The sequence below is a fragment of the Chrysemys picta genome, chromosome 1 (assembly GCF_011386835.1).
Source record: "Chrysemys picta bellii isolate R12L10 chromosome 1, ASM1138683v2, whole genome shotgun sequence".
NCBI lineage: Eukaryota > Metazoa > Chordata > Testudines > Emydidae > Chrysemys > Chrysemys picta.
In genome coordinates this window covers 130,702,129-130,720,019 of record NC_088791.1, presented here as the reverse complement: position 1 = coordinate 130,720,019, position 17,891 = coordinate 130,702,129, and the positions used below count along the sequence as shown (strand labels likewise).

The 17,891-nt window shown below is 39.6% G+C and overlaps 1 protein-coding gene across 2 annotated transcripts in view; it reads right to left on the bottom strand.

The window, feature by feature from the left end:
* MRPS35 (mitochondrial ribosomal protein S35) overlaps positions 1-17,891 on the bottom strand; it is a 52,977-nt gene that overhangs the window by 23,280 nt on the left and 11,806 nt on the right. For both annotated transcript variants that reach the window (XM_005290091.4, XM_065570458.1), the window contains exons 5-6: positions 16,889-17,028; positions 4,974-5,083 (exon numbers count right to left, since the gene is read on the bottom strand). In XM_005290091.4, coding sequence (XP_005290148.2) covers positions 4,974-5,083; positions 16,889-17,028 — 250 coding nt within the window. The remainder of the gene's footprint in view (positions 1-4,973; positions 5,084-16,888; positions 17,029-17,891) is intronic.

The following is a 17,891-nucleotide window of genomic DNA, read 5'->3' as shown; positions in this document are numbered from 1 at the left end:
GCATCTGGAGTCATGTCTGCTAATTGTTGCGGCTTTTAATTTCCAGTAACCTTGTAGAGCAGACAGAATTAAGATTGAGGGTGTTGGTTTCTATGCCTTCTGCATTAACAGAACAGTTTATCAAGTTAAAACAGCAAGACGTGTGCAAATTCATTAAAAGCCACATGGTTACACAGGTGTACTTGACTCATCTATCCCACAGAAACTTATTATTGGTGATGCTCAACACAGGGACAACTCCTTTTGACTTACAGAACGAGATACTTGGACAGCCAAAGCATGAAAAACATCACGATCACACCACGTTAGCAATGGTCACAAAGGTAAAGTCTACAATCTACAGTTTAAACTAGCTTAAATTGGATTTAAACACTTGCCAACCATTGTCCCTACTCCGCAACATTGAATCTAACTTCTCACTATTTAAAGAGTGAATATTTCTTCAACGAACATAAACCTTGTTTACATTACTACTTTCATAATAGCTGCAGAAGCCTTCCATCCCTCTATTTGTGCCCGGGGCTTGCTTTTAGTTTAGTGTAATTAAAAAATATCCAGCCTCCAAATGGGAATTGGGCCAAACCACTCTGTCACCAAATGAAGCCTGCCTTTATCATCACCTAAGCAGCTTTGAGAACATATAAAAACTTGCTTCACAGGATCTTTAATTGGGGATTTTTGAGGTAACAGTTTGACTTAGTTATTTCTTAAAAATAAAATTGGGCACGAAGAGAACCGCACTGAAGGCAAAACTAAGCATCAGGAAAACAACCTAAACTTTAAAAAAAGCAATATTAAACTAATGTAAGTCTTGTGATATCCCAACATAACAGATTTCTCTCCCTCCTCAAAAACATAAATCAGCAAAGAGTATTGTTTTCCATTCCTGCACTTGGAGGTTCTTTACAGCCCCCTGGTGGAAGACGTTTTCATAAAACAAATAACCTTAATAGAAATGCTTCAATCAAATAATAAGCTACAACCAGTAAACCTTAAAGGACATAATAGTTACACAAAATAACCTAGAAAGTATGAGCCAAAGAATGTACTAACAACAGTACTGAGAATAAAATGGGAAATAAAATTAGGAATCAGTGTTGTCACCACACAGAAATATTTGGATGACAACCCTCACAATGTTTGGACAAAGTCTGGGATATATACACTACTTCAGTTACTGGTTTATGTATTTAACTAGTGTTCCAAACGAATTACACAAAATGCAGGTGTCCATGATTAATTCTAAATTTATCATAATTTGCTTCATATTTCTGAACACAGCTAAGTTGTACTTTTACTTTCAATTAACTCGAGACTGACAAAGAAGGGTTTTGAAATTCAGTTTGTTTACAGGTTGTAGCAGAAAGGCTCAAGAAATATTAAAAGCTTTTTTATTCCTTAAGCAAAACTAAATACTTGTGCTATGTACTTTGCTGAGGCCATGACATTTGTCTGAAGCTTTTCTGAACACCGCAAGCCATTTGGAAAGGATATTTAAGTAATTTTTAAATTGAAACTGCCAGATTATTGGAAAAATAAATTAAATTACTTCTGCAGGTGAAATTAGATGTATCATTATTTACTATTATTTACAATTCTGATGAGAACTTCCCAAAGGCTAGTATCTAAAATTCATAATTGATAACCATTGATCCAGCTTCATCTCAGGAATGACTGGGATCAGGGGAAAGCATAATCAGGACTGATCCACTATTCAGATTAAATGAATCGCTCAGGGAACATGGACTGAGACCTGTTCAGGACCTGCACTGCTTGTTGTCCTTCATTGCAAACAGATGTAAAGGTGGACTTCAGCACTCTGTTCTTCAGAGACCACTCATGATTCTAGGAGAAATTCCTGCCAAGACAATTGGCCAAGTAATTCTGGGCCCCTGGTAAATGAGCAACTGCAGGAGTGATGTTATCTTCGGTGCAGAGCTGCTAGAGCTTTGTCAAGAGATGATGAAGTTGACTGAAGCGAGCTCCCCATTGCTTCTTCACATAATACATTGTGGTGGTGGTGGGTACATGAACTGCTACAGCCTTGAGCTGTACTCAAAATACCTTGCAGGCATTGTAAGTGACTCAAAGCACCAAGATGTTGATATGAAGAGATGCTTCCTGCTCCATCCTCAAACCTTGTACCTCCAATTCCCCCAGATGTGTTCCCCAACCTATTGTGGAAGCACTGGTAATTATGGTCCTGTCCGGGGTGGTGGGGGCAAGCGAAGGCAACACCCTGGCATACACTGCTCTGAACTAACCATCACTGGAAAGAATTTAGACCTTCTGGAGGCACTCGAACTTGACAGTCCAATGCTTGACAATTTGGGTGATAGATCAACTTCAACCACGCTTGAAGATGACAAAGGTGCAATCTTGCATGAAGGGTTTGGCTGTATGACCAAACAGCTTCAGAAACACTCAGATTGGAACAGAAGCGTGAGAGCAGAGACACAGACAGGTGACTAATTGCCTGGAATCACTCATTTGGCAAAAATGCCCTTGAGTTTGTAGAATCAAAGAGGGCGCCAATGAGCTTGATTTTTTGAGATGGTATTAATGTCAACATTCTCTTTTTCAAGATCAGACCCAGACTATCGAAAATGTGAACTGGACAGGTGAGAGGACTTGTTCTCTTGACTTGCCCCTCACTATGCAATTGTTCAAATACGGGAAGACATGAATTCCTCTTTTTCTGAGGTATGTTGTCACTACTAACATGCATTGGTAAAAATGCAAGGAAGAGCGGACAAGTCAAAGGGTAGCACTGTGTACTGATCATGTTCACCTGCCACAACAAATCTCAAACCTCCTGTGGCTTGGGGAAAAAAAGTCACCACGTGGAAGTAAGTACCCTGAAGATCCAGGCCAGCAAGCGAGTTGTGATTTAACACAGAAGAATAGCTGCTTAGAATGACCATACGGAGTCTCCCATATTTGATGTATTTGTTGAGAGGAGAGATTGAGAATAGGTCTCATTCCTCCTTTGAATTTGGGGACCAGGAAATACCAGGAATAGAATTCCTTTCCCCAGTGCTGCAGAGGGACCACTTCTATAGTTTCCGAAGCATGCAGAGTGTGGACCTGCTGAAAGAGCAATGGCTTGTGAGAGGGGTTCTGAAGAGGGAAGGGGTAGGAATGTAGGGAAGAGGGATGCACAGAGATTGAATGGCACAACCCGATCTCATGGTGCTTAGGACCTATTTGTGTATTACTGTATCCCAAGCACGGATAAAGCAAGACAGCCTGTCCCCAACCTGAGCAGATAGAGGCATGGAAGTCACAACTGGAATGCTGCCTTGGATCTAAAAGTCAAAATGGCTGCTTGCTCACTGAAGGATGACCAGCTAGCTACTCCTACAGGCACTGCTAGGCAAAGTTCTCTGGCTTTAGTGCGAGAGGCATGTGCACATATGAGTGGAATACATGTCTACAATCACTCAAAGAACTGCTGCTTGAACTCAAAGTCAAAAATCTTATCAAGACAAGTCTTTACTTTGCTGTTTCAATTTCACGCAAACACAACCCTTTACCATTAACTAAGTTGTGTAACCGTAGAAAGTGGGAGAGATTGCTCTCAACGGAACCACTTTTAGCATCCATCTAAACGATTAAGGATCATGATGGAACCAACAGTCACAAAAAGGAGAGGGGGAAAAAAGAGCCCCAAGACTTTTTGCCCATACTCTTTCCACAAAGGAAGATCCCTTAAGTGAACTGAGTGTAACTTGCTCTAGTACATTTCATGCTCAAGATACCTCACAGCACTTTACAAACAGCAGTTTGAATAGTGTACCTTAGAGGCCAATGTAGAAGGCCTTGTAGATGGAGCAAAAGCTTTCCTTCAAAGCCTTAGACATTAGAATCTGTTTTATTAAGAGGTTAAAAATTAACATTGCCTAAGATATCAAGGTTATAGTCTTATTCTTTCAAAATCCAGTAGGAGATTGTTAATTTCCATTACAGAAGCCATTGCAGACTGGCAGAAGGGACCTCAAGTTAACATTTTGCTACTAATATCAAATAACCTACAAAGTCAGTTTCAGTAAAGACGTTTACAAAATTGTATTAAATAATAGTTGTAACAGATAGTCAATTTGTTAACAACTTGGAATACAAAGGCCTGTGACCAAAAAGTTACACCTTCTGTTTATTTTAACTTCAGTTATGTAGTTTTCCACTGAAAGATACCTTTAAAAAAAAATGGGGTGTGTATGCGTAAGTGTAAGTAAAAGTAACATGATCAAATGGACTGAATATGGGACTGGAAGCCAGAACTCTGAAGCTCTGAACTTGGCTCTAGTAACTTGCTTTGGAACCCTGAGCAACACTCAGTGTCTTAATTTCCCCAGCTGTAAAATTAGGATAATACTGCTGATGTGCATAAGTGTTCTGAAGATTACCTAGTTAGTGCTTTTATATTGGTAGTGCTTTACAAACACTAACATGTATATATCAACAGATTTTACCCCATTACTGAATTAAATTCTGAATTTGTAGGATATTTTGGTTTATAAACAAACAACTTCATATTTGGATTATCCTCTTAAATGCTGCAGTGAGAGACAAAAAACAGGCTCCTCCAGGGAGGTGAAATGTAACTATAAATAACTACAATGATTAGTGACCTATAAATAGATGAGTTTTGAAGAGATCTTTGGATTGGAACAAAGCCCTTTTAGTTTTCTGCCTGATGCTCTATCTAGTGTTGGTAAAATTCATATAATCCAATTGTCTCACATTTTAAAATAATGATTTACAAATATGCATTTCTCCAGCACCTGGTGATACTTAAGATTTGCCATTACAAACATATAGTTGCAAACTGAATACTTGTAATTGCCTTTAATCAGATGATTTTAGTTCAGAAAGGGACATGAATTTAGTAAGACAAATTGACATAGTGCAACAGGCCCTCACTACTTTCCAATAGGGCCAATGCTACAGACATTTTTCTTGTGTTACCATACCTGTCTGTTGTAATGGTAAGCATATCTGTATCCTTGCAGTACCGTTCTCCTACAAGTTTAATGAGCTTCTTCTTTGCATGGTCATCCAAGTTCAATTTGGAAAGCTTAACCTTGAAGTACAAGAGAAAACATCTTTAGTTCTTTTGCAGATCCAATCCACATACACACACAAAATGTTTAGAATTAGACAGACAGTATCTTTTACTGAAGAATTAAAAGCCAGGAATTGAGATATGTGCACTCATAGAATTCTCTTTAAAAGCATTACTTGTCAAAAATATTTAAAATATAGACAAGGAACCATTTGAGAACAAAGAGTTTTGGGGTGAATTTGTCAGTCTCTCCTTTTATCCAGATGCAGAGAAAACAAACAACAGGTATCTTGTGCAGATCACTAGGATTACTACTCATATTTCAAAGATGCTTGTCCTAAGTGTCTAAAAAACAGGACGACACTAAAAAGGATGCACTCCAAAATACCATAACACTTATTGGGGGATTTTTATTACCCAACTGACAAATACAAGCATGCATCAAAAATATTCATAGATATTATGGCTAGAAGAGATGATACTGACCATATAGGCTGTTTAACACAGGCCACAGAGTTTTCCACAGTGGTTCCTGCATCAAGCCTATAGTCCTTAGATGCATAGAAAATAGCTTTACAATGCACAAGCAGAAGAATCCAGCTAAGAGGAAATCAACCTGAATCTACTTATTATATACAGAACCCAAGAAAGAATGATAAACTGGTACTAGTGGCTATAAACTACTTGAATTCACTTTAGCAAATAATGGATTCACAGAATGCACCTGTACAAGGATATTAGATTTCAGGATGACAAATTTTTGTTGAGGAGCGATGGGAGGACATATTAGAATCCACCAGTGTGAAAGGCAGTTGAGGAATTCTAAAAGGCATTACTGCTAACCAGCAATGGACTAATTCCTCTGAAAAGGAACAATGCAAGGAACAAGCAGCAGCCAATGTAGCTCTTTGAGGAATTGTTCAAAGATCAGAATTAGGGCTTGTCCATGAGGTGACTTTGTGCGCAGCAAGCTGGATTATAAATCTATGGTGCTCTAGCCTGCTGTGCATTAACTGGCCACATGGACCCTGCTTCTGTGCACTAAGAGTACCAGAATGTGCTCTGACAATTAAAGAAGATGCAGTGCTGTTGTAGCCGTGTTGGTCCCAGGATATTAGAGAGACAAGGTGGGTGAGGTAATATCTTTTATTGCACCAACTTCTGTTGGTGAGAGACAGATGCTTTCAAGCTCACACAGAGCTTTTTTTCAGGTCTGGGAAACTACAATGTCTACACTACAAATTACTTCTGTATAACTTACATCGCTCAGAGGTGTGACTAATCCATACCCCAAAGCAACAAAGTTATACCAACCTACACATTGGTGTGGCCAGCTTCTGCAGCAGACATAGCTACCACCTCTTGCAGAGGCAGGAGTTATTAAAGCAGAGAGGAGAGCTCTCTTGTATCGTCTTAAAGCATCTTCACCAGAAGCGCTACAGTGGCACAGCAGCATCGGTGCAGCTGTGCCGCTGTAATGTAGGCCGTCTCAGCGTCACAGATAAATACAAGATGAGACAGATTGTTTAGTATAAGTAGTTGACACATATCTCAAGGGACCATTCAAGGTGAAGTGGACTGTTAACAACCCCCCCAGTCAAAGGGAGGAAGGGAAGGAAGGGGTTTGTCAAGAAAAGGCAGACAAAACCCCCAGACTGAGGGCTTGTACACACTCGCGCTTACTTTGGTATAACTCAAGTTGCTCCGGAGTGTGAAAAAAGCCACCCCCCTGAGCAACATAAATTACACAGACCTAAGCGCCAGTGTGGACAGTGCTATGTTGGGGGGGAGAAGCTCTCCCACTGACATAGCCACCACCGCTTGGGGAGGTGGAGTAATTATGCCGACAGAAGAGCTCCCTCCTGTTGGCATAGAGCATCTGCACTAGCAGCACTACAGCTCGTCGCTGTAGCGATTCTAGTGTAGACTAGCCCTGAGTCAATGCTAGTTAAAGGGCTAAAAGAATTAGGAGGCTTTAACAAACTTCAGGAAAAATGTACTAGATTAATAAGGAGTAGGGTTAAATTAATGACTCAAAAATGGCTGAGGCACAGAACTTGGAATATGTGTCTTTAACCAACAAGGGGAAAAAAGGGACAAGTTAGGAAGTAGCACTAAAAATGTCACAGCACTCACTTCACATAACCTTTTACAAATACACAAAAGCTATGTTACCTGTTCTGGAGGTCTTATGATTTAAGAAAATATGGCAATGCTATTGCGGAAGTCTGTTTTCCTCTATGTCCAGACTATGTAAGAATGATTTCTATAATTTTAGCAATGTGTAGAGGAGACAGGCTTACAGAGAAAATGGAAGTCTGATAGCATGTGACATCACAATCAAAATGTTTGACAAATGACCTAAATGTGGTTTACCTGTGTTTTGTTGCATGTCACACCACAATTTATAGATTTTATTTTAAACTGTAAGCTCTGTTTTAAACCAAGTTCTGTCTATTAACTACATTAACCAGTTTCTAGAAAGAAAACTAAAAAACACATCGTCACATGCAACTGTAAATTCCCTCCACATGAATTTGAAACCTGGACCTTCAGATCCCACTACAAACCTTTAGCAAATGCTGACCTCTATGTGGACTAGCCACTAGATGGGGACTCATCTCACACAGTCTGTGGGTTACAAAACTACTTACTAGGCAAGCATTAGAATTTTGGAGATCAGACATACTGAGTTCTCACTCTTGCTTTAGGAGAGGAATGTGGTGCAGTGACTGGAGATTGGATAACCAAAACACGTATCTAGCACATTCAGTCTGAAAGGCAATTTGAGTGGAAGAGAGCTCTAATCTCAGTACTGCCTGCAATTTCCTTATGCTCTCTCTGTAAAGTTATTTGTAAGAAGGGGATCTTGACTACCTTTTAGTATCAGGATATGAGGTTTTACTAATAAGGGCTGTGTAAGTGTATGGAAATATAAAAAGCAGTCAGTAGATGTAAGATGTGAATTCTGTCTCTTGCTTACAGTACGGGGGGAGGCGACGAGAATTTCCTCCTATTGTTGAACAGGCAGCCTAATTCACCCTAAATTCAGATGTCGCACAAGATTCAGTACACTTGAGAGCTCTGGCTCCATGTAAGACAGACATCAGTGTCTGCAAGAGTGGGTCTCATGTATGTTCAACACCATTTAAAAATGGAATCTCTTCCAGGCGAATGGTTATACCATCACAGAGCACATTAAAAAAAAAGTAATGAGTAAATACTTCTACTCTCAAGATTTTCCACTGGATCGTTGTGGTCTACAAAGAGCAGACTGAATGAGACCTTAGAAACCAAAGTTCTAAGTAGTTTAACTTTTCATTAAAGCTTCAACAATAAAAACCCTTCCCTAAGCCACCATTTAAAACAGTTAAGAGAGGACATTTCTACTGCAAGTTTTAACGTGTATTTTTGAATGACCGTCTCCAATTAAGTATTTTGTGGCTAAAATTTTGGCAATCATTCTTTGTCAAATATTTCTTTTAAGACTGGGTCAGTGCTGCAGAAAGCTATATGAACAGATTATGCTATGAGCGCTGAATAGTTTCAGCGACTGGGTGGCAAACAAACATGTTAGTCATGATTTTACAGTGCCTATGTATGCTATCTAACTTGCTTTAACAGAACCTCCTGGTACATAGTGAAAACCACCAACCCAGATCTCAGGCATTAGCTCTTATGTACCAACAATGCATTCTTCCATTGTAACATAGCAGTACTTTTCATACTATAGTTGTGGGGTATCAGTATCTGTTATACTCGCATGTGCATAGTGTAATTATCCCAAACTCATGACAATAAACACCTTTATAGCATTCTCATATTACTATGTTCCATAAGCAATATTTAACTGTCTGCTCAGTTTCTTACAGGAAGTTAAAAGATTTCATTTTTATTTCTGCTCATCCAGGGCCATGTTACTATGACAGACATTTATGCAGTTAGCTAGTTCAAGCAGGATATTAATTTTACTGTTTCCAATTATCAAACAGACTGCTCCACACTGTTTTATGATAGTTAATGTTTATAAAACATAGTATCATTAATAGTGGATGATGTAAAATGACAGCGGATTATTTTTTCAGTCCTATAACACTAGGTTAGACTAATAGCTGACAAGATTCCTATTTGAGATTAGACCCAAGCAAGTGGATTGGAGGAGGAGGGAACAAAAAATTTGGGGGGCAAATTAAGATATTAAAGAGCCTCTACAGTTTTTTTCTTCAAAAAACCATACAATTCTGCACTTTTGTTTTACTGTATTTTCCGGCGTATAAGACTACTTTTTAACCCAGGAAAATCTTCTCAAAAGTCGGGGGTCGTCTTATACGCCGGGTGTCGTCTTATAGGGCGGGTGCTGAAACTTCCGAGCCGGACTGGAGAATCTGCGGTCGCCGCATATGGTGGGGGGAGCTCAAAAACGGCCGCGGCCGCATCCCCGCCGTATGCGGCGACCGTATGAAAGCAGCAAGGGCGGCACTGTACAAGTACGGTAGAAGAAAATCCACTCACCAGGATTCGTGGAAAGAAGTGACTTAACGCAGTCCCGATGACGAGGTGAGGGGGCGCCTCACCGGGAAGGTGTAAGTGAAGGGCGGAGCAAGCTGCAGGCGTCCGGGACGCCCGGGGTATGGAAAAAAGAGATAGAGCGGTGCTGTGCCCAGAAAAACACGCCTCTTTCACCCGTCTGGCCCGCCCTTGTATCCTATTACCGTATCTCCTCCTCTGCCTCTCAGATCTCGCTCCTGAGGACTGCAGTGAAGCGGCGCAGGCGTGCATGTGCGAGATCTGAGAGGCAGAGAAGGAGGTAATAGGATACAAGGGCGAGCCAGACGGGTGAAAGAGGCGTGTTTGCGCTACCGCTCTGATAGTCTTGGAGACAGGGAGGGCTGGGCAGGCAGGGAGAGCTGACCAATCCAAGCAGGCTTTGTATACAACAACCAGCCAATCGCCGGTAAGGTACATCGCTTGCCGTGATTGGCTGGTTGTTGTATACTGGGTACCACATACAGTACAGCACCAGTATCTGTACCTGTTCATACAGTATAGCACCAGTACATAAAGTACAGTATACAAATGTCCAACAGTCAAAACCCCATCATGGCTCCACCAGCAAGAAGAAAGAAATATGAAGCCAGTTTCAAACTTAAAGTTGTAAGCTTTGCCATGGAACATAATAACTGCGCTGCTGCAAGTCAATATGGAGTAACAGAAAAGATGGTTCGGGAATGGAAAGCAAATGAAAAAGCATTAAAGAGTATGCCAAGGGGTAAGTGTGCATTAAGAAGAGGCACCCCACATTGGCCAGAACTCGAAAAACATGTAGCAGACATGGTGAATGAGCATCGCCAAAACGGTTATGTAGTGACACGAAATAAAATATGTTTGTTTGCACTTCAGTGGGCCAAATCTAACCCAGATCACAGCAAGAGATTTAAGGCCACTGTATCCTGGTGTACTAGATTCATGGGAAGGCATAATATGGTACTGAGGCAAAAGACGAAAATTGCCCAAAAATTACCTGCAGATCTTGATAGCAAAGTAAATAGTTTCCATCGATACGTAATACAACAGCGCACTAAACATGGCTATGCGTTAAGTAGTATTGGAAATATGGATGAAACTCCAATGAATTTTGATATGGTTGGAAATAAAACTGTCCATCAAAAAGGTGAAAAAACAATTTTAATTAAAACAGGACATGAGAAGTCCAGTTTTACAGTGGTACTAGGATGCACAGCTGATGGCGCCAAACTGAGACCAATGATTATTTTTAAAAGAAAAACAATGCCGAAACTCAAGTTCCCTGTTGGTTGTTTTGTACATGAAAAAGGCTGGATGGATGAAGAAGTGGTAAAGCTATGGCTTGCTAATGTATGGAGCAGGCGACCAGGTGGACTTATTCAAAAATGTAGTCTACTGGTGTGGGATATGTTCAGGGCTCATTTAACTCCCAGCACCAAGCAAAGGCTTGCAAGACTAAACACAGATAGGGCAATTATTCCTGCAGGATTGACATCGTTGGTACAGCCACTGGATGTGTGCCTAAACAAGCCATTTAAAGATCGCATTCAAGAACAGTGGAATGAATGGATGGTTAGCGGCGAAAAGTCATTCACAAAAGGAGGAAACATGCGTGCTCCACAGTTGGATGTTTTGTGCAAGTTTGTCATAAAAGCCTGGAATGATATTGATGCAGAAACAGTAATCAAGTCTTTCAAGAAGTGTGGCATATCAAATTCATTAGATAGTATGGAGGACGACTACTTGTGGCAAGATGAAGAGGAAGCCGAAGCTGAGACCACACCATCTGATACGGAATTCGATCCATACGATGACTCCCTTACAAATGTATCACAAGATGTCATTGATTTACTTATGATATCAGATGACGAACAGGAGGATTTTGAAGGCTTTTAAAGGGAAACTGTCACGCCAGCAAAACCTGTAAAAATACCGTAGCTTGCAGTTATGATGGGTGTTGCTAACTCGCCAGGGACTTGCCCGGCACTTGCTCTCTCTCTATTGTTTGTTATCTTCCTCCTATCATCATCAGTTCCAGTTTGGTTGACAGCTTAGAAAACAAACAGCATGGCAGCTCCCATGGGTTTATTGTCTTATCCTTCCTTTCAGCTTTAGAGTGAATTAGGGAAAGTTTAATCCACTTGCACTGTTTTATGTTTACATGTTTGATGACAAACAGCCTTATGTTTATAAGTGACAGTTTTCCTGCTAAGTACCTGCATGTCATAAGCATTTGAATTAAAATTACCATATTGAAATAAAATCTGATGTTTTTTTAATTTTTATTTGGTGTGCGTTGGAAGAGGGGTAGTCTTATACGGCGAGTATATCCCAAACTCTATATTTTAACTGGAAAAGTTGGGGGTCATCTTATACGCCCAGTCGTCTGATACGCCGGAAAATACGGTATTTAAATTTGCACATCAACAGAGGTTTCTTTATTCCATGGCACAATGGAGACTGTTGCAGCAAATACCTGCAAATTCATGACAGAATCTCAGTCACTGTTTGACCTAATGTCATCTGCTTTCCACCGTGAAATCTCCCCCCACCTCCCCACCCACACCAGGCAGATTATGTTGTCAAAGGATTAATCAGAGAAGACTAAAAACAGAATTCATTAATGAGGTCTGGGGTATGATCATTAGTGCTTATAAGCCCATATGGCTGGCTGTTTCATTTTTACTCTCTTTTTTTGGTTGATTACTATTAAATATCCACATGCTGCCCTATAAACACCATATCACATGCTAATATCAGAGGACACACATTTCAGCTAGACAGGACTTTACTTAATTGTAAAGTACAAAATTGTTAGTCACTGACCAATCAAATTCAGTTCCAATTCACAAGTTGCTACATTTGTATCTAATGGGCAGGTAAGGGGGGAAAAAACTAGATAGCTCAGAGGTAAAGTGAACCATTATTCAAAGTTAGCATAATCTGATGGCTCTTCTATAGAATTATAGAACTTGGTGGTCTTCTGAAGTTTTTAACGGGACCCATCCTTATCATACAACAGCCACTACAACAGAGCTCACTGTTGGGGGGGGGGGGGGGGCGGGGAGGGAGGAGGGTTGGGGCTCAGACAAAGGGCTAATATCTCAGCCACAAAGGCGATTCTCAAGATCAGGCTGAAAAATGACAATCTCTGTAGGCCTGTTAATACAGTGCTCTTCAATAGCACTAAGTTCATTCCACAAAAATAAAGAGAGTTCATCAAAAGCCATTTTCTGCATTATATTTCACAACCCCAGAACCTCTATATGTTATAATAGATAGAATGCTGTCAGTTACCATCAGATCTGCATCACTACTAAGTATTTGGATTCTGATGTCAACAAAAATAATCACTGGAAAGAACTGAGATTTAAGGCCATTTACATTTCCAAAAATCTAAAGTGTAGCAAAATGCTAAACCTATTCTTTAATAAATAAATTAAAAATTAAAAAATAGATTTCATTTTTAAGATTTTGGACTAGAGTGTTTCAATTTCACAATTACCTTGTTTAAAATGCAAGAATAAAAACAGCCCTCCTCCCCCTGCAAAGACATGAACATGAACACCGAGGCTAAGATTTTAAGAATAAAATCAGACCCTGAGAAAACTGTGCATTATTTAGGACTCTGAAGTTTCATATTGCCAACTAGCCACTGGACAACTAAAAGGAAAAAAGAAAAAGGGGGGAAAAAATAAAACAAACAAACAGTTTTGATAGACTTATGGAGAAACCTGGATCCACAGCAGGAATACTGAGCATTTAACTATTCCTGTAGGAATGACAGCTGCTACCACACCCCGGCCTGTTGCAATGAAGGGTTAGCAGACACCCACCATCCGGGCTAGACAAACGCATGAAAATAAGGCAGTCCCCAGCCTTCTTCCCACCACTGTCAGGAAGACTGTTCCTCCCACTTATCAAGGGAGACTGCTTCCGTTGAAGCCCCATTTCTACACGCAGCAGAGGCTAGCACTACCACATCATGACTGGCAAATGGGGTTATTAGAAGTGCAATGTTACACAGGCTTGAGTACTGCTAATTTACTACCCGCGTTCATTTCCATTTTCTATGAAACCACTACAGTTTTAATCTGCACATAGACATCTGGATCTCCCAAACTGTGGTGAGCAATTTTCACATGGCAATTAGCTTCTGAACTGAAATATTGAGCCCTGCTGTCTTTATGCTCTTGCGTTGCTAGTTACAGACCTCATTCAAAGCCCATTAAAGTCTATGTAACTATTTTGACACTCAAACTCCTACAACACTTTAGCCTCTTAAGGCAGAACTAATGGTATTCAGATAAAAGATCTCAATTTAGGTTTCTGTCAATAATAATTAAAAAAAAAAAAAAAACACACCAAAAGCTTTCATCACCTCCGGGATCAAGAGATCCCCTTCATCCTTACAACCACTCCCAGGCCTCCATATCCCTTTCACCCGAGACCTACACTCCAACTTCTCAGCTGCTATGTGTCAGCACTCCAAAGTAAGCAGTCACCAGAGTCAGATGCCCAAGTATCAGTCTGCAGGGCAAGCTGCAAAAGCCATCTAACAAATGATGTAATCCCACACACAGGGAGGGAGAAGACAGATGAACTGACAACACTTCTACAGGTACTTCCTTACCATTGAGAATTTCCCTCCATTACCCCCATTAAAGCCCACACATCTCTCATTCAGAGAGAATTCAAGCCAATCCTCATCACCCCAACCATAGAAAATGGAGATACCACGGTTGAGGTAGCCAGGGTCCAATGCCCTTACTACCACTTTTCCAACCCCAAAGCCCCTCCACCCAAAACCCAAAAAGTACACACAAGCCTTTAAGATTCCAAAACCAAATATACCCCTTCTCATGCATCTCAAAGACCTGCCACCCCAAGGGAAGTTAATTTATACTAAAGGCACTGGGTCTTGACTCTCCATAGTTAAGCTTGAGTTCCATTTCCACCACCTCGTTATGCATGAAACACAGTGTAGCCTCCCCAACATTACAACTTTGAGTACAGAATGAATAATCAAGTCTGTTAGTTTATAGTTTAAAAATAGGGTCATTCAAGAAATTTAGCATCCCTCTCAGTCTTTTCTTTGTCGGAATAAGACATCCATACAGTTAAACTTATCTGAAATCTTATCTTGCCCATAGCTATAACCAAGGTTGTTATAATTGTATCTAATATTTTTGTAATTATAATAGGCCACAGATAGGGTTGTAACCACCAGTCACCACTGTTGCTGTATTGCTAATTTGCATACAACAATTCTACTCGTTGTAAAGAGTCAGTCATATAAGGGGGACTGGACATGCATCAAGAGTTCTCACTGGTCGATTACTTAGCCCATCTGTCGCTGCTCTCTAAAAGCTTCCATTTCCACATACTAGCTTGGGCATCAGTGCTAACCTTAAAGCAAAAAGACACTGGGATTGGGTTCTCCCTGTTCCCCTCTCCCCCACTTCCTCACATACCACCTGTCTGATTAATTCAGCCCTCTACACAAGTAGGTCAAATTAACTGCAAATTAAGAGCCAAATTCACCAGTACCCCCAGCTATCTGCTTTGCACAGCTTTGGTGTATTGGAATCTGCCCTCAAACTAAAGTTTTAAAAATTATTTAATGTCAATACTACATCACAAGGTAGTGTTCCCTGTTTAGTGTTCATGTATGACATTTTCAATTATAAAGATTCCAAGACAAAAAAATTAAGTTATAATGCAGTTAAGCTTACAAGTAGATTTCAGTAACTTTAATTATCCTAAAACCATTACAAACCCAGGAAATTGAGAGTTAGCAGTTGTACTGCAGAAATCCAAAGATATTAGCGTAAGAAATGCACACTTAAGGCATGCAATAAAAACTTAACTCTCCCTTGCATTGGCAACACAAGGGGAAAAATACAAAAAGTCAAATACATCTTTAAAAATCAATTTAATCTGATCTGGGACCACAAACACTGAAATGCTTTAATCATAATCATATGGCTATTGCAGGATGTCACTACAAGGTAGAGCTAAGGTTATATGCATGCCTTAACTGTGCATCTCTACCTTACATATGAAAAAAATCCAGAAGTGTTGTAATGCTTTATTTTTGGGATAATAATTACAACACCTCTGGAATATTTTTAATCCCACCCCCACCCCATTATTCACAACCTTAATTCCATTTTAATGTAGTTGTAGGTCCTGGAATATTAACAAAGTCATAACTATATTAGGACCACTGAGATAATTGAACAGTTTTTTAAACATTATTTTTACCCAAAATAAAATAGTAGAGGAAAAAGTAACACTATTTCTGCCACCCTGGCCCCAACAAGGATTACACTGTTTTCACATCCCTAGGACAGGATACCTGCTTTCCATGGCTTAACTCATAAAACAGAAGAGTTTTGTCTCTGTGAACTCCTGAATATTAAACTCTCGACAGGTGAATTAAAGCTCTCTGATAATGACTCACTTTGCCCTTTCTGTTCTAGCTAAGTAAGCTATCACCCAAATGCTCTAGTCCTCCAGCAAAGCCAGGTATTACTTTATATTCTGCCATTTCTGGGGTAAATATCAAGCAGAATTAAAAATTATATCATCACAGATTTTCTGTTTTACTATAACTCTTTTCCCCTTTGTAAATCACCTTGAAGACAAATACCTGAAATGACTGCACTCCTAGGACTAGATTTCTGTTTTTGGGAACAGTTCCAATCCAAGCTTTTGTTACTATCACATTCTAGCAAATTAATAATGAGCATCACGAGTCAGAGCACATTAACCTGATGACATTAGATTAGAAAGCATGACAGATTAATTAGAAAGCTGTTAAACAGATCCCTATGGCCACAACACAAGTTAACTCATTATAATAAAGTTTCTCATTATAATAAATCTTACAGTTATAGCAAAAGCAATAAGGAGTCCTAAAAGATACCAGGCCCACAAAATGCCGGTCATTGGTTAGATATTACTTAAATAAGATTCCGTAACCCAAAGAATAACAAAGACTTTGACTTTATCAAGCTTGATGGCATTTTGGTTTCTAAAATAAATTCATGTGGCTAATAACTGTATCTCTGTCTGCCTTACAGAACGTTTGAATGGACAGGAAGCATGCCACTTGGGCTTTACTTTAAACTGCTCTTCACTTATATATGATACAGGTCAGACTAATATGAAGGAGTTTCCACATGTTGCTCTATATTTAAAGTAATCCACTGCCTTTTATTTGAGGCTCAATTGCAACACTTCTTGAAAGAGCTTGAAAAATGCCTTTGTTGTTTACTAAAATGTAGTACTTACTCTTAAAGTCACCACTCTTGCTTTGGGATTACGAACAGATGGTCCTGCTGAAACATAATCTACTGTCTCAATTTCAATAGGAAAATGCTGCTCACATTTCTCATCACTGTCCAATAGAGTTGGCCACTCAGTGCAGAAATCTGAGGGATACAAAAGTCAAGTTTTTTAAAAAAATTGTCGCTTACCTGTATTTATAGTTTTAAAGAATTTTTTTGTATATTTATAGGGAAACCATATTCCCTTACGTAATGAAAACATAAAGCTGTTATTTGTTTACAAGCACCATCACAACAATATTGCTTCACTTTTGAAATCAGTTCATCAACTTAATGCTGGAAGAACCCTTTCCAGATGTCCAGAAGAAAAGATGGGCTTTGCAGAATACTCTAAAGGCTAATAGAGTTGGGTGGGAAACTTTTCCCATCTCACAAATATTTGAGAATTTTATTATATTTATATATCTTATATTTGAGAAGTTTTTCCCCTCCCATCTCAAATCAGGAAAAAAAAAAGTCAAAATTCTGAAAACATTTGAAAACCAAAAAGCTGTTTTTTTTTCCTTTTGGGTCAGCCAAATTGTTTTGTTTCAATAATTTTGAAGCTTTTCTTCAACTTTTTTTGGGGGGGAGGGGGCGGGGGGGGGAGGGGAAGAGGGGGAAGTTGGAAAATTTGTCAAACCTGACACTGTTTTGAAGTCTATTCTGGCACATGGACATTTTTCTAAAAAATTCCTGACCAGCTCTAGTTAACAGATTGTGGATCTGTTGCATTGGGCAGAGGGTGAAAAACAAATTTCAAAATAGAAGACCCCTGAATTTCAAAATAGAGAATTCCTCTCAGAAAACACACTGCCAGTAGATCCCTCTTCTGTATGGAGGAGGCTCCCGTGTGAAATGTCTTTACTGATCTCAGAGGAATGGAAGAGACAGGTGGATCTCTCAAATAACCAGGTTTCAAGCTATTTAGGAATCTATAAATTAAAACCAACATTTTGAATTCCACC